The 16,112-nt window shown below is 40.6% G+C and overlaps 1 protein-coding gene across 1 annotated transcript; it reads left to right on the top strand.

The window, feature by feature from the left end:
• The first annotated feature begins 1,187 nt into the window (after positions 1-1,187).
• Positions 1,188-15,121, top strand: LOC307261238 (vascular endothelial zinc finger 1-like). The gene is made up of 5 exons (XM_080041730.1): positions 1,188-1,230; positions 8,277-9,091; positions 13,180-13,249; positions 13,366-13,528; positions 14,205-15,121. Exons 1-5 carry the CDS (start codon positions 1,198-1,200, stop codon positions 14,537-14,539), a joined length of 1,416 nt encoding a protein of 471 aa, XP_079897856.1. The 5' UTR covers positions 1,188-1,197; the 3' UTR covers positions 14,540-15,121.
• Positions 15,122-16,112: the final 991 nt, after the last annotated feature.

Here is a 16,112-nt window from a genome sequence, read left to right as displayed (position 1 = left end):
ACTGAGACCTATTACACTGCTCCAACAGATATTTCAGTTATCTATTGGCATTTCACAGTCATTTTCCATTTCAAAATGACTAAATCAAAGACCATTGTATGAAATAGCTTCAAAACAATTGGGATTAAACAAAGCAGCAATGATTCATTTCCTGTGTGGTCAGGTGGGTCATGTCATTTACCACTCTTTCTGGGGAAATTATTTGTTATAAAGTTTGATGATCAATTAAATAGCAGTGAGGTACAAAACTACATTTGGTTCTGGGACAAATCATGAATAAACGCACAACTCATAGGCCTATGTGGAAAGAATGCTGGCAAGATATGGTTGGATTTAGGCTTACTATGGGCCTATAGTGTAAATTCCAATTTTCTAAGCTATGCAGAATTACTTTTTTATTTTTATCTTAAACTTCTAATAAACATTGGAAACACTATTTGAATTTATTGGATTTAATTTTTTACCTGCCAGAAAACATTTAAACATATTTAAAAATTATCAATACTTTAAGGATTTTTAAATTAAATGAAACTCCTTAAATTGTGTAGGCTATTCACTGTTCAAGAGTAGCCTAGACTGGATGCACGTTATTTTGGTCGACTGGAGGCAATGCGTAAAATCTATGGGCTCTGTCGTTTTCATTCATCCCCATCCCATTAATGAAAACTCCTACCCACGCGGATTATGTTTTACTTCATTTAAACAGAAATACTTATCATTATGTGAAAGAATAAAAGGCAAACGTTATTAATGAAGGACAAGGCGCTTTCGAATCCCAATCCATCTCGTAAAAACAAATGGAGTTTCTGAAACACGACTATATCCTAAACCACATGCGACAGCACTCGACTGTAACAACCCCTCGCAGATTCAGCGGAAATCCATCCAGAGGGGTGTTTAGAAGTCCAACTACATGAACTTAGTTCAGAGTTAGGAGATTAAAGATTCAGACAATACTTTGCAAATAAATAATGGAATATATGTATCAAGATTGGGGTTTACATTGATGTATATTAATTATACGAGCCGAACAAGCCAGTGTACCAATTCGTTTTCACATATTACATTTAGCACCCCCCTGAATGGTATGAAAAGTGGTTGAGCCCGTGAGGTTACCGGAAGTTGTTTCAGCTGCCATGTTTGGTCGCTTTGTTGTAGGCTTCTACTTGGTTTCCTACAGAATTAGTAAGTGTGGAAATGGAGCCGAGCTGGAGTACGTTTCTTTTTCAAGTAAGTTGACTCTCCGGGAGGGAAACTGGGGTAGCTCGTAAAACACCCTTTGAAAAGCCCAAACAAGGGATATCTTAGCGGCGAAACCGGTTTTTAAAACGAGTAACGCCAAGACCGAGTAACCAAGCAAAACAATGGTATATGAATCCAGGCTTCCAGCTGTGAGGCTCGGGAATGACGCTAGAACAAAAAAATCAATTCTCCTCAACGAGCGACCGAAAACGTGGCTCGTTTTTTCTATCTTGCGAATATTTAGATAAAGGTCGTGGAATAACTCGACAGCGTGTACAATTTTTTTAAACAAGATAGTTTGCCAAGTCGAAGGCAGCAGCGAAACATGCGGGATGATTTGAAGTGAGGCTGGACAAGCCGCTGCACCGTTACAATCGAGACAGACCTGTTTTTTCCCTCCTCTGTGATTGAGGGCTTTGATCGGATAACGACATGTAAAACCGGCGAAGAGTTTCATAGTAATAAAACCACATACATTTCAGATGGAATGTGATACATGGTAGTATGGTTGCAGTAGCGTATACTTAGGTTTATCAGCTGCTGAGATTTACTAACGGCGATTTGCAAGTCCGCGGTGAACTTTCCGCTCGCCTCGGCCGCTTCGACATTAACTAGCCAAGTTAGCTAACGATGTCTCGGCTACACTCGTCAAACTTGCTGGCTAATATCGGCTCATTTTGGGGGGGCGATTCTGCCGAAACGAGCTTGCAAAACTAACGACATCCTATCATGTACAGCTCTCTGTTTGTGAATTAGCTTATTTATTCTGGGTGACCCGCGGTGGAGAGGAATTCAAACTATGCACGTAACATAGGCTAACACTGGTAGCAACTGATAGTCACGTTTGAAATAAGCAACGACCTTACGCAATTTTATAAATCAATGTTTCTGCCAGAAAGTGAGCTCTGCTGCTGCAACTGCTGAGAGGGAGAGAGAAGGGTCTGCCACGGTTTGGTTGTTGTTTCACCGTGTAGCCTACTAAGATGGAAGGGCTATTGTTCAATGAAATTAATGAAATGGTTTTATTCCCGCCGTGGCCTTACTTGGCCCAAAAGAACTAAGCCCTGAACATGAAAAATGCAACACCCCAGGTTTTCTTTACGAGGAGGGGATATTTGATATGGTTAAATGTTTTGCCGCCGATTCTATTGTTTTATGGTAATGCAGGGGTTTTGTCCGTTTTTAGTCGACATACGAGCCCCCGTCCTAAGTAAATCACCATTATGAGGTATCTGGTGTGTATAACAAAGTCGTAAGCGGGATCTTTCAGTGTATTATCTATAAAGTCATGTCCCATTTTTTTTTTTTTTAAGTGGGTGTGACAAACTCTCCTCGTGGGAAGAACTTCTTCAATGAACTTTGCAGCAATTCAGTATCATTCACAAACATAATTTTCACAATTCCTGGCTGCTAGGCCTAGGTTTTTTTATATGAGTAGCTGGATGTGTTGTGACTCGTGAGCATGGTCAATTATAGATAAAGTTCTTGTTGGTACAACTGTTATCTTCGAGTTCCCCATTGGTCACAGTCCAAGATATTTGTAACCCTAATCTTCTGAGAAATAGGTTAACTTTGCACCCCTCGATGTCTACATTAATGATAAACTAATTATGTAGCCTATCAAACTAGTGCTGAGGGAACGCTGATTATATACGGTACTAGAGATTAATCAAATGTTGAAATAAAAGTTATATGAAGGTGTAATTTGTGTTGATGGAGTCATAAAGACGCAGCAGAAGCACTCAAGAACTATCATTCTGTTAGGCAACTTCAATGCTTCTCATTTAAGGCATCTAAAAGGTAGGGATCAATATCTTTCTCCACAAGCCAGAGTTAACATTAGTTAGCCAGTATTGCTAACTACTGGCACTACTCAGTAATATGCAAACAGTAGTTTGAAAGAGACAACATGGAGCACTGTTGGATGTTTTAATCATATCTGTAATAAAGTTAGGGCCCATATGCAGCCTTTGGGATACGTCACCTGTCAGACTGATCAATTACTCCCTCATCTTAAAGCTCTATTTCTTCCCGACGAAGAAGGCAGATGGACAGTGTGGCTTGTTGTTGAGTATCTGGCAGCTAGCCAGAGGCCCTGCATGTATTATGTACCTCACACTGTTACTGTGTCAATCCCATGTGAATCTGTATGCAGTTAGCATTTGTTGACGTAAGAAGAGCACACTTTTTTTGTCAATTGACTCCCATCAATTGACCCATGCTTTGCAACATGTTTGTTTTTAAAGTTATCCTCTGTGTTTTCCAGATGGACATTTTATCTTGATGTTGATCAACATATTCTTGTTTAAATTCTTGGTCGGGCATTCAAATCACCCACATTGTTGTGTAAATGAGCTGGATTATTACTATGAATACAGCTGTATCTCCTATTCTTGATACATGTGCAATGTATTTTAAATAGAAAAAAATCAGTGTAGTTAAGACCCTTAGGAAATCATGTTGTTTAGACAAGTTGCCCCTGTATACACAGTGACACTCCTGAATGTTGCAAAGTAGTAAATGGTGCCCTAATGGGAGAAACTCATATGTAATCATTCTGTGCCTGGAACTCCATGCTGGCTTCCTCGGAAGACTGCAATGGCCACTAGAGAAAAACACTGTACACATTGCAGTGCTACTCAGCCATTCTTCTGATACTGCAAAACCTATGAACAAGCTATTACAAAAGCTGACGGTGACACACCTTTCGTTTGGGGGCCATTTTGTTTATCTGCTGGTGTAGAAACATTTCTCATACAGTAAACGAGTGACCACAACATGTATCAATTACAGTTTAAATATTCACATTCAGTGCGGGGACAGTGGAATTTGTTTTTAAAAAAAAGGTATTCCACATACATTTGAAATTGGATAATAATTGTTGTCACTAGGAGCAGAACCACATTAAATGCAGCCATCAAGTTGTAGTGGCTAACGTGATAGTAACCACGTGCCTACTCTCACACATCCAGCCTCCATGACGGTCGGTGATACCCAATAATCTAGCTCCGGTTTGTCCTTTACTAACTATGTTGACCTTTAGCTTGCTGGCTGTGCAACTTTGTTCACTAACTAGTCACTAACTCTTTCTGTCTGCCATTTGGTGCTGACTAGGTGTATGCGTGTTTTTTTGAGAGCTTGTTTAGCTTGTAAGGGGTCCATTACACCAAACAAAAGCAATTTAATTCACTGTTTTATATTAAGTATAAATGAATGGAGCTTCAGAAACAGTTGAACACCTAAGGTTTAAGAGCTAGTGTCCAAGGTGCAACATTTTGCCAGCCGGGCGGGAACCCAATTTCCCTGATTTTGTAGACTTAATCCAATTAAAATGTATTTTTTATAAAAAACAGACTCTGCAACCATTGTCACATGCAGGCTTATAAGTGCCAAAGACAAATAATCAGTTTCATATGTTGTACTCCTCATTAAAGTTCATACATCTTTCTCTAACAATAGATCTTTCGTTGACAATGGCTCAAGTGAATTGTCCCAGTGAGTCAGCATGCACAATGCCATCACCAGGGCCCTGAAACGAGCTCACCTGAATGGAATGCAGCCATCTTTAATTATACTAATTACACCTATGCTTTTCCTGCTATGACAAGCCATAATGTCTTCTGTAAAAATAGAGCCATACATAATCTTTCAGCAAACAAAGGCTGATAACAATGACATGTTGATGTGTGGCACCGATTCAAAGTGAATTCAGGTTTCTAATAAGTACTTTAACAAGTTCTCTGTGTTTGTTCCTGCAGTGGTTATGTTGGCAAAAGTTGAACTTTTTAGCCTTATTTTCAATCGTTATTTGCTTGACGTTGTGATTTCAAATTTGGATATCCAGTGTTGGCCTTGTTTTTTTTTATTATTTCCCCTGAAGCATACCAGTACAGGAAACAGGTTTTATTCGTCAAATGTTTTGATTATTCTGTGATAAAGTTTTTTTTTTCTCTATTCTGTAAGTATTTGCACATTTTGTATGAAATCAGTCTTCATAGTTCAAGGTACGAGATCACTCTTGGGTCCCTTAAGTTGAGCAATGAATTTCATCATGGCTCCCTCTGTTGCCAAAAAGTAACTTAATAAGTCTTAGCCATACGATATGATACATCAGTGATGTACTGTGAATCTGCTAGGGGGTTACTATTTTAAATGTAGGCGGCTCACTCTTCCTCAGTTACCTTCCATCTGAGTGTTTGTTCTGTCCGATAAGAATCTTCCCTCTAAAAACCCCAGTTTTGGGGCCACATTAAGGAAATGTTTGCAGTTTTCTTGAATCAAGAGAGCTCTTTGTGTTACCAGGCAGGTACTAAATGTTTCATATGTTTCATAGGCTCTGTTGATTTCATGTTTTTTAAGAGAAAGCATTACATGGTGTCGTGTGGTGTGTTGTTAGCAATGGCTTACATCATCCTCTGATGATGCTGTCCAAGTTCATGAAAAATAATCAATGTATCAAAATGTCCTCTACAACATTTAGCCTACTCCTAGAAGTACTCAAATAACTCTATTTGAAAACTACAAAATCTAGAGCATGTACCTGAAAAAAATATGTATTTTACATTTTAAGTTTTGTTTTCTGTAGTGGCCTAGCCTCAATTCCTCCCATTTTTATGTTATCAATTATAGTTTTTTGTTTGCTTTGTCAAGAAAAGAAGAAAGAAAAAAAAAAAAACGCGATTTCGGCAAGCAGCTGTAGAGTGCGACACAAAAGATTTCAGAAAGACAGAGTGCGACACAAAAGATTTCAGAAAGACAGTGCATAATCTGACTCAGACCATGAGCTTCAATTCAAGTCTACAGTGGCCTGTGGAGCCATCAGGACACTCCCTCCATTTTGATGTTATTTATGAGGGAGCAGCCCCAGTTGTCAGAGCACATTTGTGTCAAAATGGTCAGAGCTGCATGAAGGCACAGCAGCTTACAGGGCCCTGCACCTCTGTCTGCACTGGCTATATCTGCTGTTCACAAGCTTCACAAAGAGGGTTCCCGGCTGGTATCCCCCCCCCCCACCCAAACATAAAGCCCCCCACCACCCACCCCTGGTGTGCCAGCGGACTGGCATGATGATGATGACTAATCCTTGAAGGTGGCATGTGTGAGCAGGTGTTTAGACTAATGGATGGGTGGGCTCGGTGGCATTTTGCACACCATTTCCCAGGTCCCATTGCTTACGAGGCAATGACGGCAAAGTTTAGTGGAGTAGTGTGTGTATAAACAATGTCCCTGTCTCATGAATAGATGAGCCAAATCAATGAAGATGAGCATACAAAGATCCCCTGCTGAGGCATCACTGCTCAGAGTTGTGTCTCTCACAATAGGCTAGATGACATAAGGAGGACATTGTGTTGGTTCATTTTTCTTCTCTATTCTTCCTGCCTCCTTTTTTTTCTTTTTTTTTTTTTTTTTGCAACTCCTTTTCTTGGCTGGCCGCTTTCGATGGATGATTGAACCTCAAAGGGAAAGGTCAAGCATTTCACCTTGCCCTTCTCTTGCCGGTGGTTGACGACAGAGTTGTCCCGACTGTCCGTTTACCAGAACAAGTGTTAACGATGGTACAATTAGTCTGGTTTGGAAAAAATGCTGTCTTTTTATTCATTTTTAAGAGAGATGGAAGCAGAGCTCTCCTTAGAAACCTTAACAGAATTGTATACATAAAAGCATTTTTTTCTTTTAGAAGTTTTAGCCAGAAGAACCATGCAGGAGTCTGAATTAATGGGAATGAATGAATTACCACTAACATTAGAACATAGTCAGCTAAGCTGACAAACCCCAATGCTTATAAATAGCTTGCAGCTGCTTCACAATTAAAGCCATAATTATTTTTGCTGGAGGACTTTTACTTGGACGTAGGAAGTGTTAAATTCAAGAAGGACTCGGATTGCATTATTCCCTGTTGCATACCTTTTTTTAATTTAATCGCCCCAATTCTGTGAAAACATGCCGAAGCAAAATTCACTAAATAACCTTTAGCTGCTGAGTGTTTTAATGTGTTGGAATAACTGATATATATTATGTGAGGGCATTGTGTGCTGTTGCCAACCCAACTTGGCAACTAGTTGTTGCTCCTGTTATTGCACCCAGCTACATCATCCCATTGGTGTTGTGGCAGTGGTGAGCATTACTCTGCACTGCAGCTGCAAAACCCCATTAACACAAAGTGGGAGGCGGCCATATACCCAGAAAGCTGTTGTGTCTCTGTTATCCACGTTGCTTTGTCTTATTTAGCCAACCTGTATTTCAGTGTGTGTGTGTTCGCGTGCATGCATGTCTACTAACTAAGCCCTGGCCTTCTCTTCAGAGTGCTGGACTCTGCTGTGCCGCTAATTAGGTATGCTTGCTTTGCTTAGCAGTCACATGATGAATCAGCACGGTCATGATGGGATCATTTTTCATCCCGTATATTCTGGATTATTCTTTTGCATTAGTGGCATACTGCGTCAATCTCAATCATTAATGAAGGAACGAGTACCCCATTTTTGTTTTCTGTAACATCTTTCTAACCCTTGTTTTCATGGGCGTGTATCTTTTATGAAGACAATAGAAAGTAATGATGGATTGCTGTGTGGAGAATGTCTACTGTTTTTTAATTAGAATCCCCAGTATTTGTGTTTTTTTATTAAAAGCTATATAAAAAGATATTTTTGACATTAGTTTTTTGGGAATTTTCAACAAATATCTATAATCCGTCTAGAATCGCTGTCTTCATCACAATGCGATATTAGATCGATTCATTGGACAACAAAGATAATTTCCGATATCACAAAGTCTGCTGCGGTACGAATGAGTTTTTATTCAGAGGCCTGCGATGGATATGAGACGATATCATATGCCCATTTAAAAAAATGTGTTACATTTATGTGTAAAGACGGCGATATGCATTGATGTTTGGGCATTGCATCAATGCGACCCTATCTTTCCCAAATGAATGGAAATATCGATCTATATATCATACATACGTTACACCCCCTACTAGACTAGACTAGCCAAATATTAACATCTGTTTTGTGTATGTGCTCGTTTGTTTTCATCAGCAGGCCAATGAAGCCCTCCACCACCAGCACCAGGTGGCCCAGAACAGCCTGCTGCCGCTGCTCAACGCGGGGGAACAGATCGACCAGAAGCCCATCCTGCCCATCCTTCAGCTAGACCAGAAGCCTCCCACCAGCGCCGCAGAGCTCCTCAAAGACAATGTGGCCAGCGGAGGAGGAGGTGGTGGTGGCCGGCCTCCTATGCCCGTCATAAAGAAGGAACACAAGGGCAAGACGCCTTTCGTCTGCGGCTACTGCAACAAGGCCTTCCGCGACAGCTACCACCTGCGCCGCCACGAGTCCAGCCACACCGGCATCAAGATGGTGTCGCGGCCCAAGAAGACGGCCCACCAGTCGGCCCCCACCATGGTGCCCATGATCTCCTCCATGCAGCGCGAGAACAACGGCCACCAGTCCTACGTCTCCACGGTGGCCGGCATCCTCTCCACGGCCACCACCTCCGTCTCCCAAAGCATCATGACGTCATCGGCCATGGGCAACGTGCAGCAGCAGCAGCATCACCATCAGCCGCAGCAGCAGCAGCAGCAGCAGCAACAGCAACAGCAGCAAAACGTGCCCAAGAAACCAGCCAAGCCCGTCAAGAAGAACCACGGCTGCGAGATGTGCGGCAAGGCCTTCCGCGACGTCTACCACCTCAACCGCCACAAGCTGTCCCACTCGGACGAGAAGCCCTTCGAGTGCCCCATCTGCCAGCAGCGCTTCAAAAGGAAGGACCGCATGACCTACCACGTGCGCTCTCACGACGGCGGAGTGCACAAGCCCTACGTGTGTTCTGTTTGTGGGAAAGGCTTTTCCAGGTAAGAGTCACTTTTTGTCCTTTTAAGTTACACATGTAATTATATTGTGACCGATATTTAAAGGTATAGTCAGCGATTCTGGAGCACGCTTGAGTCAAATTCACTCTTTGTCCAAATAAGCGAATATCTCTTCAAGATCTATTACCTCTCCATACTGTGCACTAAAAGAAATTGGGTTTTAATACACAGCCTAGGCTCTGTAAACTGATTTGTAAACAAAGGGGGCCCACCTTAGCTGGCAACATGCCCGTTTACAGAGCCTAGGCTGTGTATTAAAGCTGGGGTATATGATTTCTGATTGGTCAAAGTTAACATGAGCTGTACACTTTAACCAATCAGAGCGAGGCTCCGATTCTCTGTTCTTATTGGCTTGGGACTGTCCATTCACTTTGGCACGACTTTGTTGGTGTAGAGCGTGTCAGGGAGGGACCAAAGAGAACAAGTGGAGCGGTTGAGGTATTTGAATTCGAATCTCTATCCCATTTTCTCCCCAAATCCTCCACCCCAGCTTCATCATAGTTTCTTTGTGCAGTGCACACAGTACAGACAGGTAGCGGATCATGAGTTGATATTCACTGATTTTGACAAAAAAGGGATGTTGACAACAAGCATTCTACAGAATTGCTGACTCCACCTTTAATTGAAATGAGTTGGGCTTCGTAAGTAGGAGCAATCACCCCTTGCAGTATTTCTTAAGGTAATACAACTGACACACTTTTGTATTGGGGTAATAAGCCTGTTCTTTTTTTTTTCTTTACATTTTCAAGTGTTTTATAATAATGGAGTGGACATATATTTCTTAACCTTAATGCGTTGACATGTTCCCACCCCGTAGTTATCTTTCCTTTTCAGAAGAAAGACACTGTTCTTCATGCTGTTGGACAGAGTTGTCTAATGGAGTCAGTCTGGCTGTGGAGTGCCAGCCACAGGTTTCATGAGGAGATAATATTACCTGTTGCAAACGTCTCTGTACATTCCTCATATAGCTCTTGAGGTGCTGGAAAAAGTTCTATTACCTCCTCGAACAATTGCATAATGGTGGATAAAAAAAATAGTACATTAAAAGACACGAAGTGGACTAGTCTTAAATGAATGCATGTCAGTGGATAGCTTTGAAAATAGTTTTTATTTTTTGGCATTGGAATCGGCAGCAATGGGGACGAGGCAAAGTGATAAATTATTGAATTGGTGAGAAAATGGGTTGATTCAAAAAAGATTGATTCATAGTTTCATACAACAGCTTGAGTGTATTCATAAGCTTTCAATTGAACTATAGTAACAAGGCTTTTGTAACCAGGAAGTATGTTTCTGAGATCTGATTTATTCTGATGGTAGTGGAGACAGACACTAATTTCACCCTCTCATGCTTGCATTCCGGGGTCAAAGAGAGAAGTCTTGACCTGTCTCCATGGGATTTTTAGAAATAACATGATAAACACATTCTTACAAACAAACCTTGCTTTTATGACCCATTTGGCGGTCCAAAACTGAAGCGTTTGCTGTGTTCTCAAGGGAGAAAAAAAACATGCCCGCTGGACTGAAGTGTAACCTTATATATCTTTCATGTTTGGAGTTGTTTATTACAATGTGTTTTGGCAGTCAATACAGAGAGGATTTTTAGTTGAACCAAGAATGCAATCCCCCAGATGCTACATGTATTTCCTATCTACCAAAAGTTCACTTCACTGACGAGATGTTACTTGTTGCCTGTTAAAGTTGTTTAGTCGCTGCTCATTTCATATAGAAATGGCTCGTCTGCCGTCCACATAGTGTCCTTTTTATATTTATAGTTGTCTTAAGGAGTTTAGTTTTTTTTTTACGTGCATTGACCCCAGCGCCATTTCAACCACATGTTTAAACACATGGGAGAGCAGCAGTGGTAGAGTGTGTGGAGGGGGGAAGGAGGCGTCACTTGTCACTTTGCGCTTCCCGCCAGCACGTCACAGACTCCCTTTCCCCTGGGAATCCGCTGAACCATGCAATAATGTTTAAGTCGACACACTTACCCTGTAGTTAACATATATACTTCTAGCGCCTTTTAATAATTATATTTTCTACTGAACACATATATCCTGGTGCATGTTATTTAGCATTAAAATGAGTAGATGCTATTGATAAAAGCATGATAGTTGTGTGTGTTGCAAAACCACTTCAACAAAAACATCAGCAGTGTACACCCCCAGCCAAGCTTGTAATATTAGCACTGTGCTGTGGAGAGCAGTGTCAGGCATGCGTCCAACACGGTGACGTGGGGTATAGGGATTCATCGGCATACTGGAAAGTGAGAATGGACTACTGAATAACAGGCCACTGACTCACTGCCACTCAGACAGATATGTAGGCAGCCCTGTCTGTCTGTCTGTCTGTCTGTGCTCCTCGTTAGTGGGACAAAATGAAAACCCTGATTCCGGTTCATGGCACCACTGAGAAGACACTCCACTTGACTGCTCATTTGTATTATTAAAAAACAAAAACAATCCAGTAGCACACAACTTTCCGGTTTGGGAGCAGCTGCCAGTGCTGTGGCCCCTAGTCACTCCATGTTGGCTCTTCTCTAACATGATTCAGCTCACACACTAGAAAACTAACAAGCTGACAGAGTAGGAGCACTGCCAAGAAGGATTTCTGAATTGCTTGGAGGTTCACTGTAAAGGTCAAGAGGGAAAAACCACTGTTTTCTTGCAACTGCTAATATGCAATAAACAGTCAATTATACACTGACTAGAACACTGAGGAATGTGTGGTTGTCAATGTCTTATTTCTCTTTAACTTTCAGTTTAAAAGCATCTGTAGCAAATTAACATTGTCTGCTTTTATCAGGTTTCTTTCTTTCTTTCTTTCTTTCTTTCTTTCTTTCTTTCTTTCTTTCTTTCTTTCTTTCTTTCTTTCTTTCTTTCTTTCTTTCTTTCTTTCTTTCTTTCTTTCTTTCTTTCTTTCCTTCCTTCCTTTAGCCATTTGTCATTTTAAAAGGTATTTGTGAAATAATGTGTTTGCAAAGCTTGAGAAAGGTTAAACAAACTTTTAAGTTCAGTGAGAAGGCAAGTAATATGCTAAAAGTACTATTTCTTTTAGATTCCTCTTATTTTGTCATGGCTGAAAATTGCTTTGAATGCCTCCTCCCAGTTGTTGACTGTTGTAAAAAAAAAAACTGTCAAGACTCATTGCATTAATGGAGTTTAATTAAATCAGTGGCCTACATAGTCACAATCGCATTCCTAGAAATTCTCAATGACATTATCTTGATATTTCTGTAAGGAAAGCCAGGACACTAAATAGAAGTAGTCAAGTGTAATGCTTATCTGTCAATTGAATCAGAAAAACAAGTGGAAAAAGTAGTTTACCCCTCTCAGTGTGGTGCGTTTTTGGAAACTAGGTCAAACTAATTCATGCTCGATTGATCACAAAGAATTAACCGCCACTGACTGAAATTTTAGGGATTTTTTTTTTCTTTGCTCATCCCCTCATTATCAAAGCAGGCTGAGCACATCCTAATTCCTCTAAAGTTTGGCACTTACAAATGTATTTACAACTTTAAGGTGTTTGAGTTTCTGTTTGTGTACTAACATGAGATTACTGTCAAATATACACACAGGTCAAAGTTGTTTAACAGCCAATATATTGTTATCCCTAATCGAATTGAAGGTAATAGCTGGACCCCCCAAATATCGCCTATATTTATTGTGTTTTAGGTCTTAAATTTCATTCAAGGTCAGTGGTATTAAAAAGGTCTTAAAAAGTCTTAAATTTGACATGCTGAAACCTGCAGATACCCTGGTAAAGCTGCTTTTAACTATCACAAATATGTTATTGAGACGGAAGTGCATTCTTACCACACACTATTAACTATTTGGGCCCTCAAGAAGACGGACACATTATTTTTATTATTTTTTGTGATTTGTAGTTTAAGGAAATTTCTACTAAACCTTACATTTCCATGTTTGATTATAACCTAATAAGAGTTGATTCTCTGACTATGGCTTCAGCCCTTAATTTTTTAAGTGATTTTTTTGCGTTCAACTCATCTAAAAGTCACCGCATCCTTGTCCAGAGATTAAATGTTATTGTGCTTGTATTTCTTTTCTATCTAGGCCAGACCACTTGAGTTGCCATGTGAAGCATGTGCATTCCTCTGAAAGACCGTTTAAATGTCAAGTCACGGTAAGAGTCTTCTATTTCAGCTTCCAGATTATTCAAATTATTATTATTTATATTGTTTTTGACGTTGTTGTCGTACTCCACTGACCTTTTGACTGTTTTCTGCGGTTGTTGTTTAGGCCTGTACCTCTGCTTTCGCCACCAAAGACCGCCTGCGCTCCCACATGATCAGACACGAGGGCAAGGTGACCTGCAGCATCTGTGGCAAGATGCTGAGCGCTGCCTACATCACCAGCCATCTGAAGACTCACGGACAGACCAACTTTAACAACTGCAACAAAGGTACGGCCCGCTTGTCAGAAACACGTTTGCCCTAACATGGCAACACTAGGGTGGGCAGTTTCAAGGAGAAACCCTAAATCATAAATCATTTGTTTTTGAGAACTGAATGCTGGTATAAAAATAACTTACTTATACGATTTCAACCCCCGGTTTATATCGGGTTCTTAAAAGCATTTAAAAAAAGCAATGATTTGAATATTCTCACAGTATGGCCTTAAGGGGGGCGCTCGTGGTGTAGTGGTTAGAGCGCCCGCTCACAGAGGCTCAGTCCTCAGAAGCAGCAGACCACAGGTTCAAATTCGGCCTGTGGTCGTTCCCTGCATGTCATTCCCCTCTCTGCCCCATTTCACCTCTGTCTATCTGTCTTGTAATAAAAGCTTAAAAATGGCCAAAAATTATCTATAAAAAAAAAGCCTTAAAAGAGTTGAATTTCACTGACAAAAGTATTGAACTTCCATTACGGAGGACTTACTTCTTTCCTTTTACACTCTGCATTACATGATCTGTCTGGGACTGTACACATCATATGATACATTAGAACGCAGTAGGACAAATGAGGGTGTTGTCCATTTTAGCTCTCCCATTTTATCTCCTACCAACGAATAACTATTGCTACAGAATAACATATTAAAATACTCTTTCTTCTTGTGTCTTTTCTTTTCTTCTTCTTTTCTAGACGGTAACAATGTCCACAACAACGCCTCGGCCACGCCCGTGACCGTCTCCACCCCCATCTCCACGGTGATGAACCGCATCCACAACAACAACCACCCGGTAACCATCGCCGCGCAGATGAACTTTGGCACCAACACCGTCAGCCTGCAGCATCCAGTCACCATGGTCACTGGGCCCCTCAACATCTCCTCCTCGGGATCCATGAATATCGCCCACCCGGTCGCCATCACCACCTCCATGGGCATGAACATGGGCGGACCGCTCAACATCGCCATGCGGCCTGTGGATAGCATGTCCTTTCTGTCCCAAGTCTTGCCTTCTTCCCCACCCTGGTAAAAAGAGGACAGACAGAGAGAGAGAGAGAGGGAAAGAGAGAGAGAGAGACCACTGAACTGGCCAGAAAGAAAGAAAGAAAGAAAGGGAAAATGAAGTGAAAGAAGAAACTCCTGTGTCCCCACCACCTGAACCATGTTTACTTACTTCCATCGAGGAAAAAAAAAAAAACCCCGAAGCGAACATTTACATGAGCTGTGCGGCCAGTAGGAGGCGCGCCCCACCGCCACGTCAAAAGCTGTGTCCCCTCAACTGATGTTAAGAAGTGACTTGACATGAGTTGAAGAACACTTGAGTAGGAAAAAAAACCGAGTAGGATTTTTATCTTTGAAAATCAGGACTTAGTGTAGTCAAGTTAGAACGATGACTGTGATTTGTATCATGACAAATGAGAGGAGAGGATTTTTTTTTTATTATTATTATTTTTTTTTTTCAAGCACTCCTTGAGGACTCCGTAGGAAAAAAACACACCTTGTGCTTTTTATGTAAAAGGGAGATGAGGAAATGGACTGAAGCAATAACTCTAAATTGCAGATTTGTGATGTTTTAAAACAAGTTCCCTCCCAAAGCCTCCTGGGTGTTTCTTTTGTAAGTCTTTTTTTTTTTTTTTTTTTTTTTACTATAGCCTGCTAATCACTATTTAATGTTATAGGAAATGAGTCTAGTAAAAGGGACTGTCGCTTCCACTCGCATGGAGGAATATTTTTTCACACAGTGCTATAGCCTTTTGTTTTTTCTCTTCTCATATAGTATAGGTATGCTCTTGAGGTACAGTGACTAACTTGTACAGTTGACATAGTAATGTATTTTTCATGTCAGGATTTCAATTTCTTTTTGTGACATCTCGAAAGTGTCCTCTTTACAATGAAATACTTTGTTTTTTTCTATTTGTATGGAAACACAAAGGGTTTTGTTTTTATTTGCCTATACGTAGTGTTATTTTATTTGTTTTTGTTATCCATGAAGTCAGATTGGAATGAGTCTTGCACTGAAAGCATATCCTACAGTACAGGTGAACAGCAGTATTATCAAAGATCAAATTGGAGTCTTAAAGTGTTTTGGTTAACTAGCCCGGCACTTGAGGGCCATCTAGTGGCTGACCATGGAAAAAAGGCCTGGCCTTGTAGTGAAGCTTTTTCAGTCTGTTACTGTCATCATAATGGTGACTAATTAGTTTTTTGTCTGACTCTTCTGTACACTGTTTTATTTTTATTTTTTTAATCAATTATCTGTAAGCCCCAAAATGACCCTTCACTCAGGAAACTCACAAAAGCCCATTAATCATGAACTTGGTTCTTTTAAATTAAGAATCCATCTACCATGTATCTTGATTCTTGACGTATGAATTCATGTTCTTTTGTTTTAGATTTCCTTATTCATTTGGCATCGTGTTTGTAAAAGACTTGACTATAGAGTTCCGTCAGGGGACAAGAAGTCTTAACAATTGAATGATTTTTAAACATAGCCGTCCATTTCAATTAGCATTTACTGTGCAATGGCCTACATGCTGTACCCTATTTACATTTCATTTTGAGTTCAAGTTTTGATCAAATGCAAGCTTGTGTCCAGTAATTGT

Source organism: Ammodytes marinus (assembly GCF_949987685.1).
Source record: "Ammodytes marinus genome assembly, chromosome: 14".
Classification (NCBI taxonomy): domain Eukaryota; kingdom Metazoa; phylum Chordata; class Actinopteri; order Uranoscopiformes; family Ammodytidae; genus Ammodytes; species Ammodytes marinus.
The sequence above is the reverse complement of the archived record's forward strand: the minus strand, read 5'-3'. Positions and strand labels throughout refer to the sequence as shown.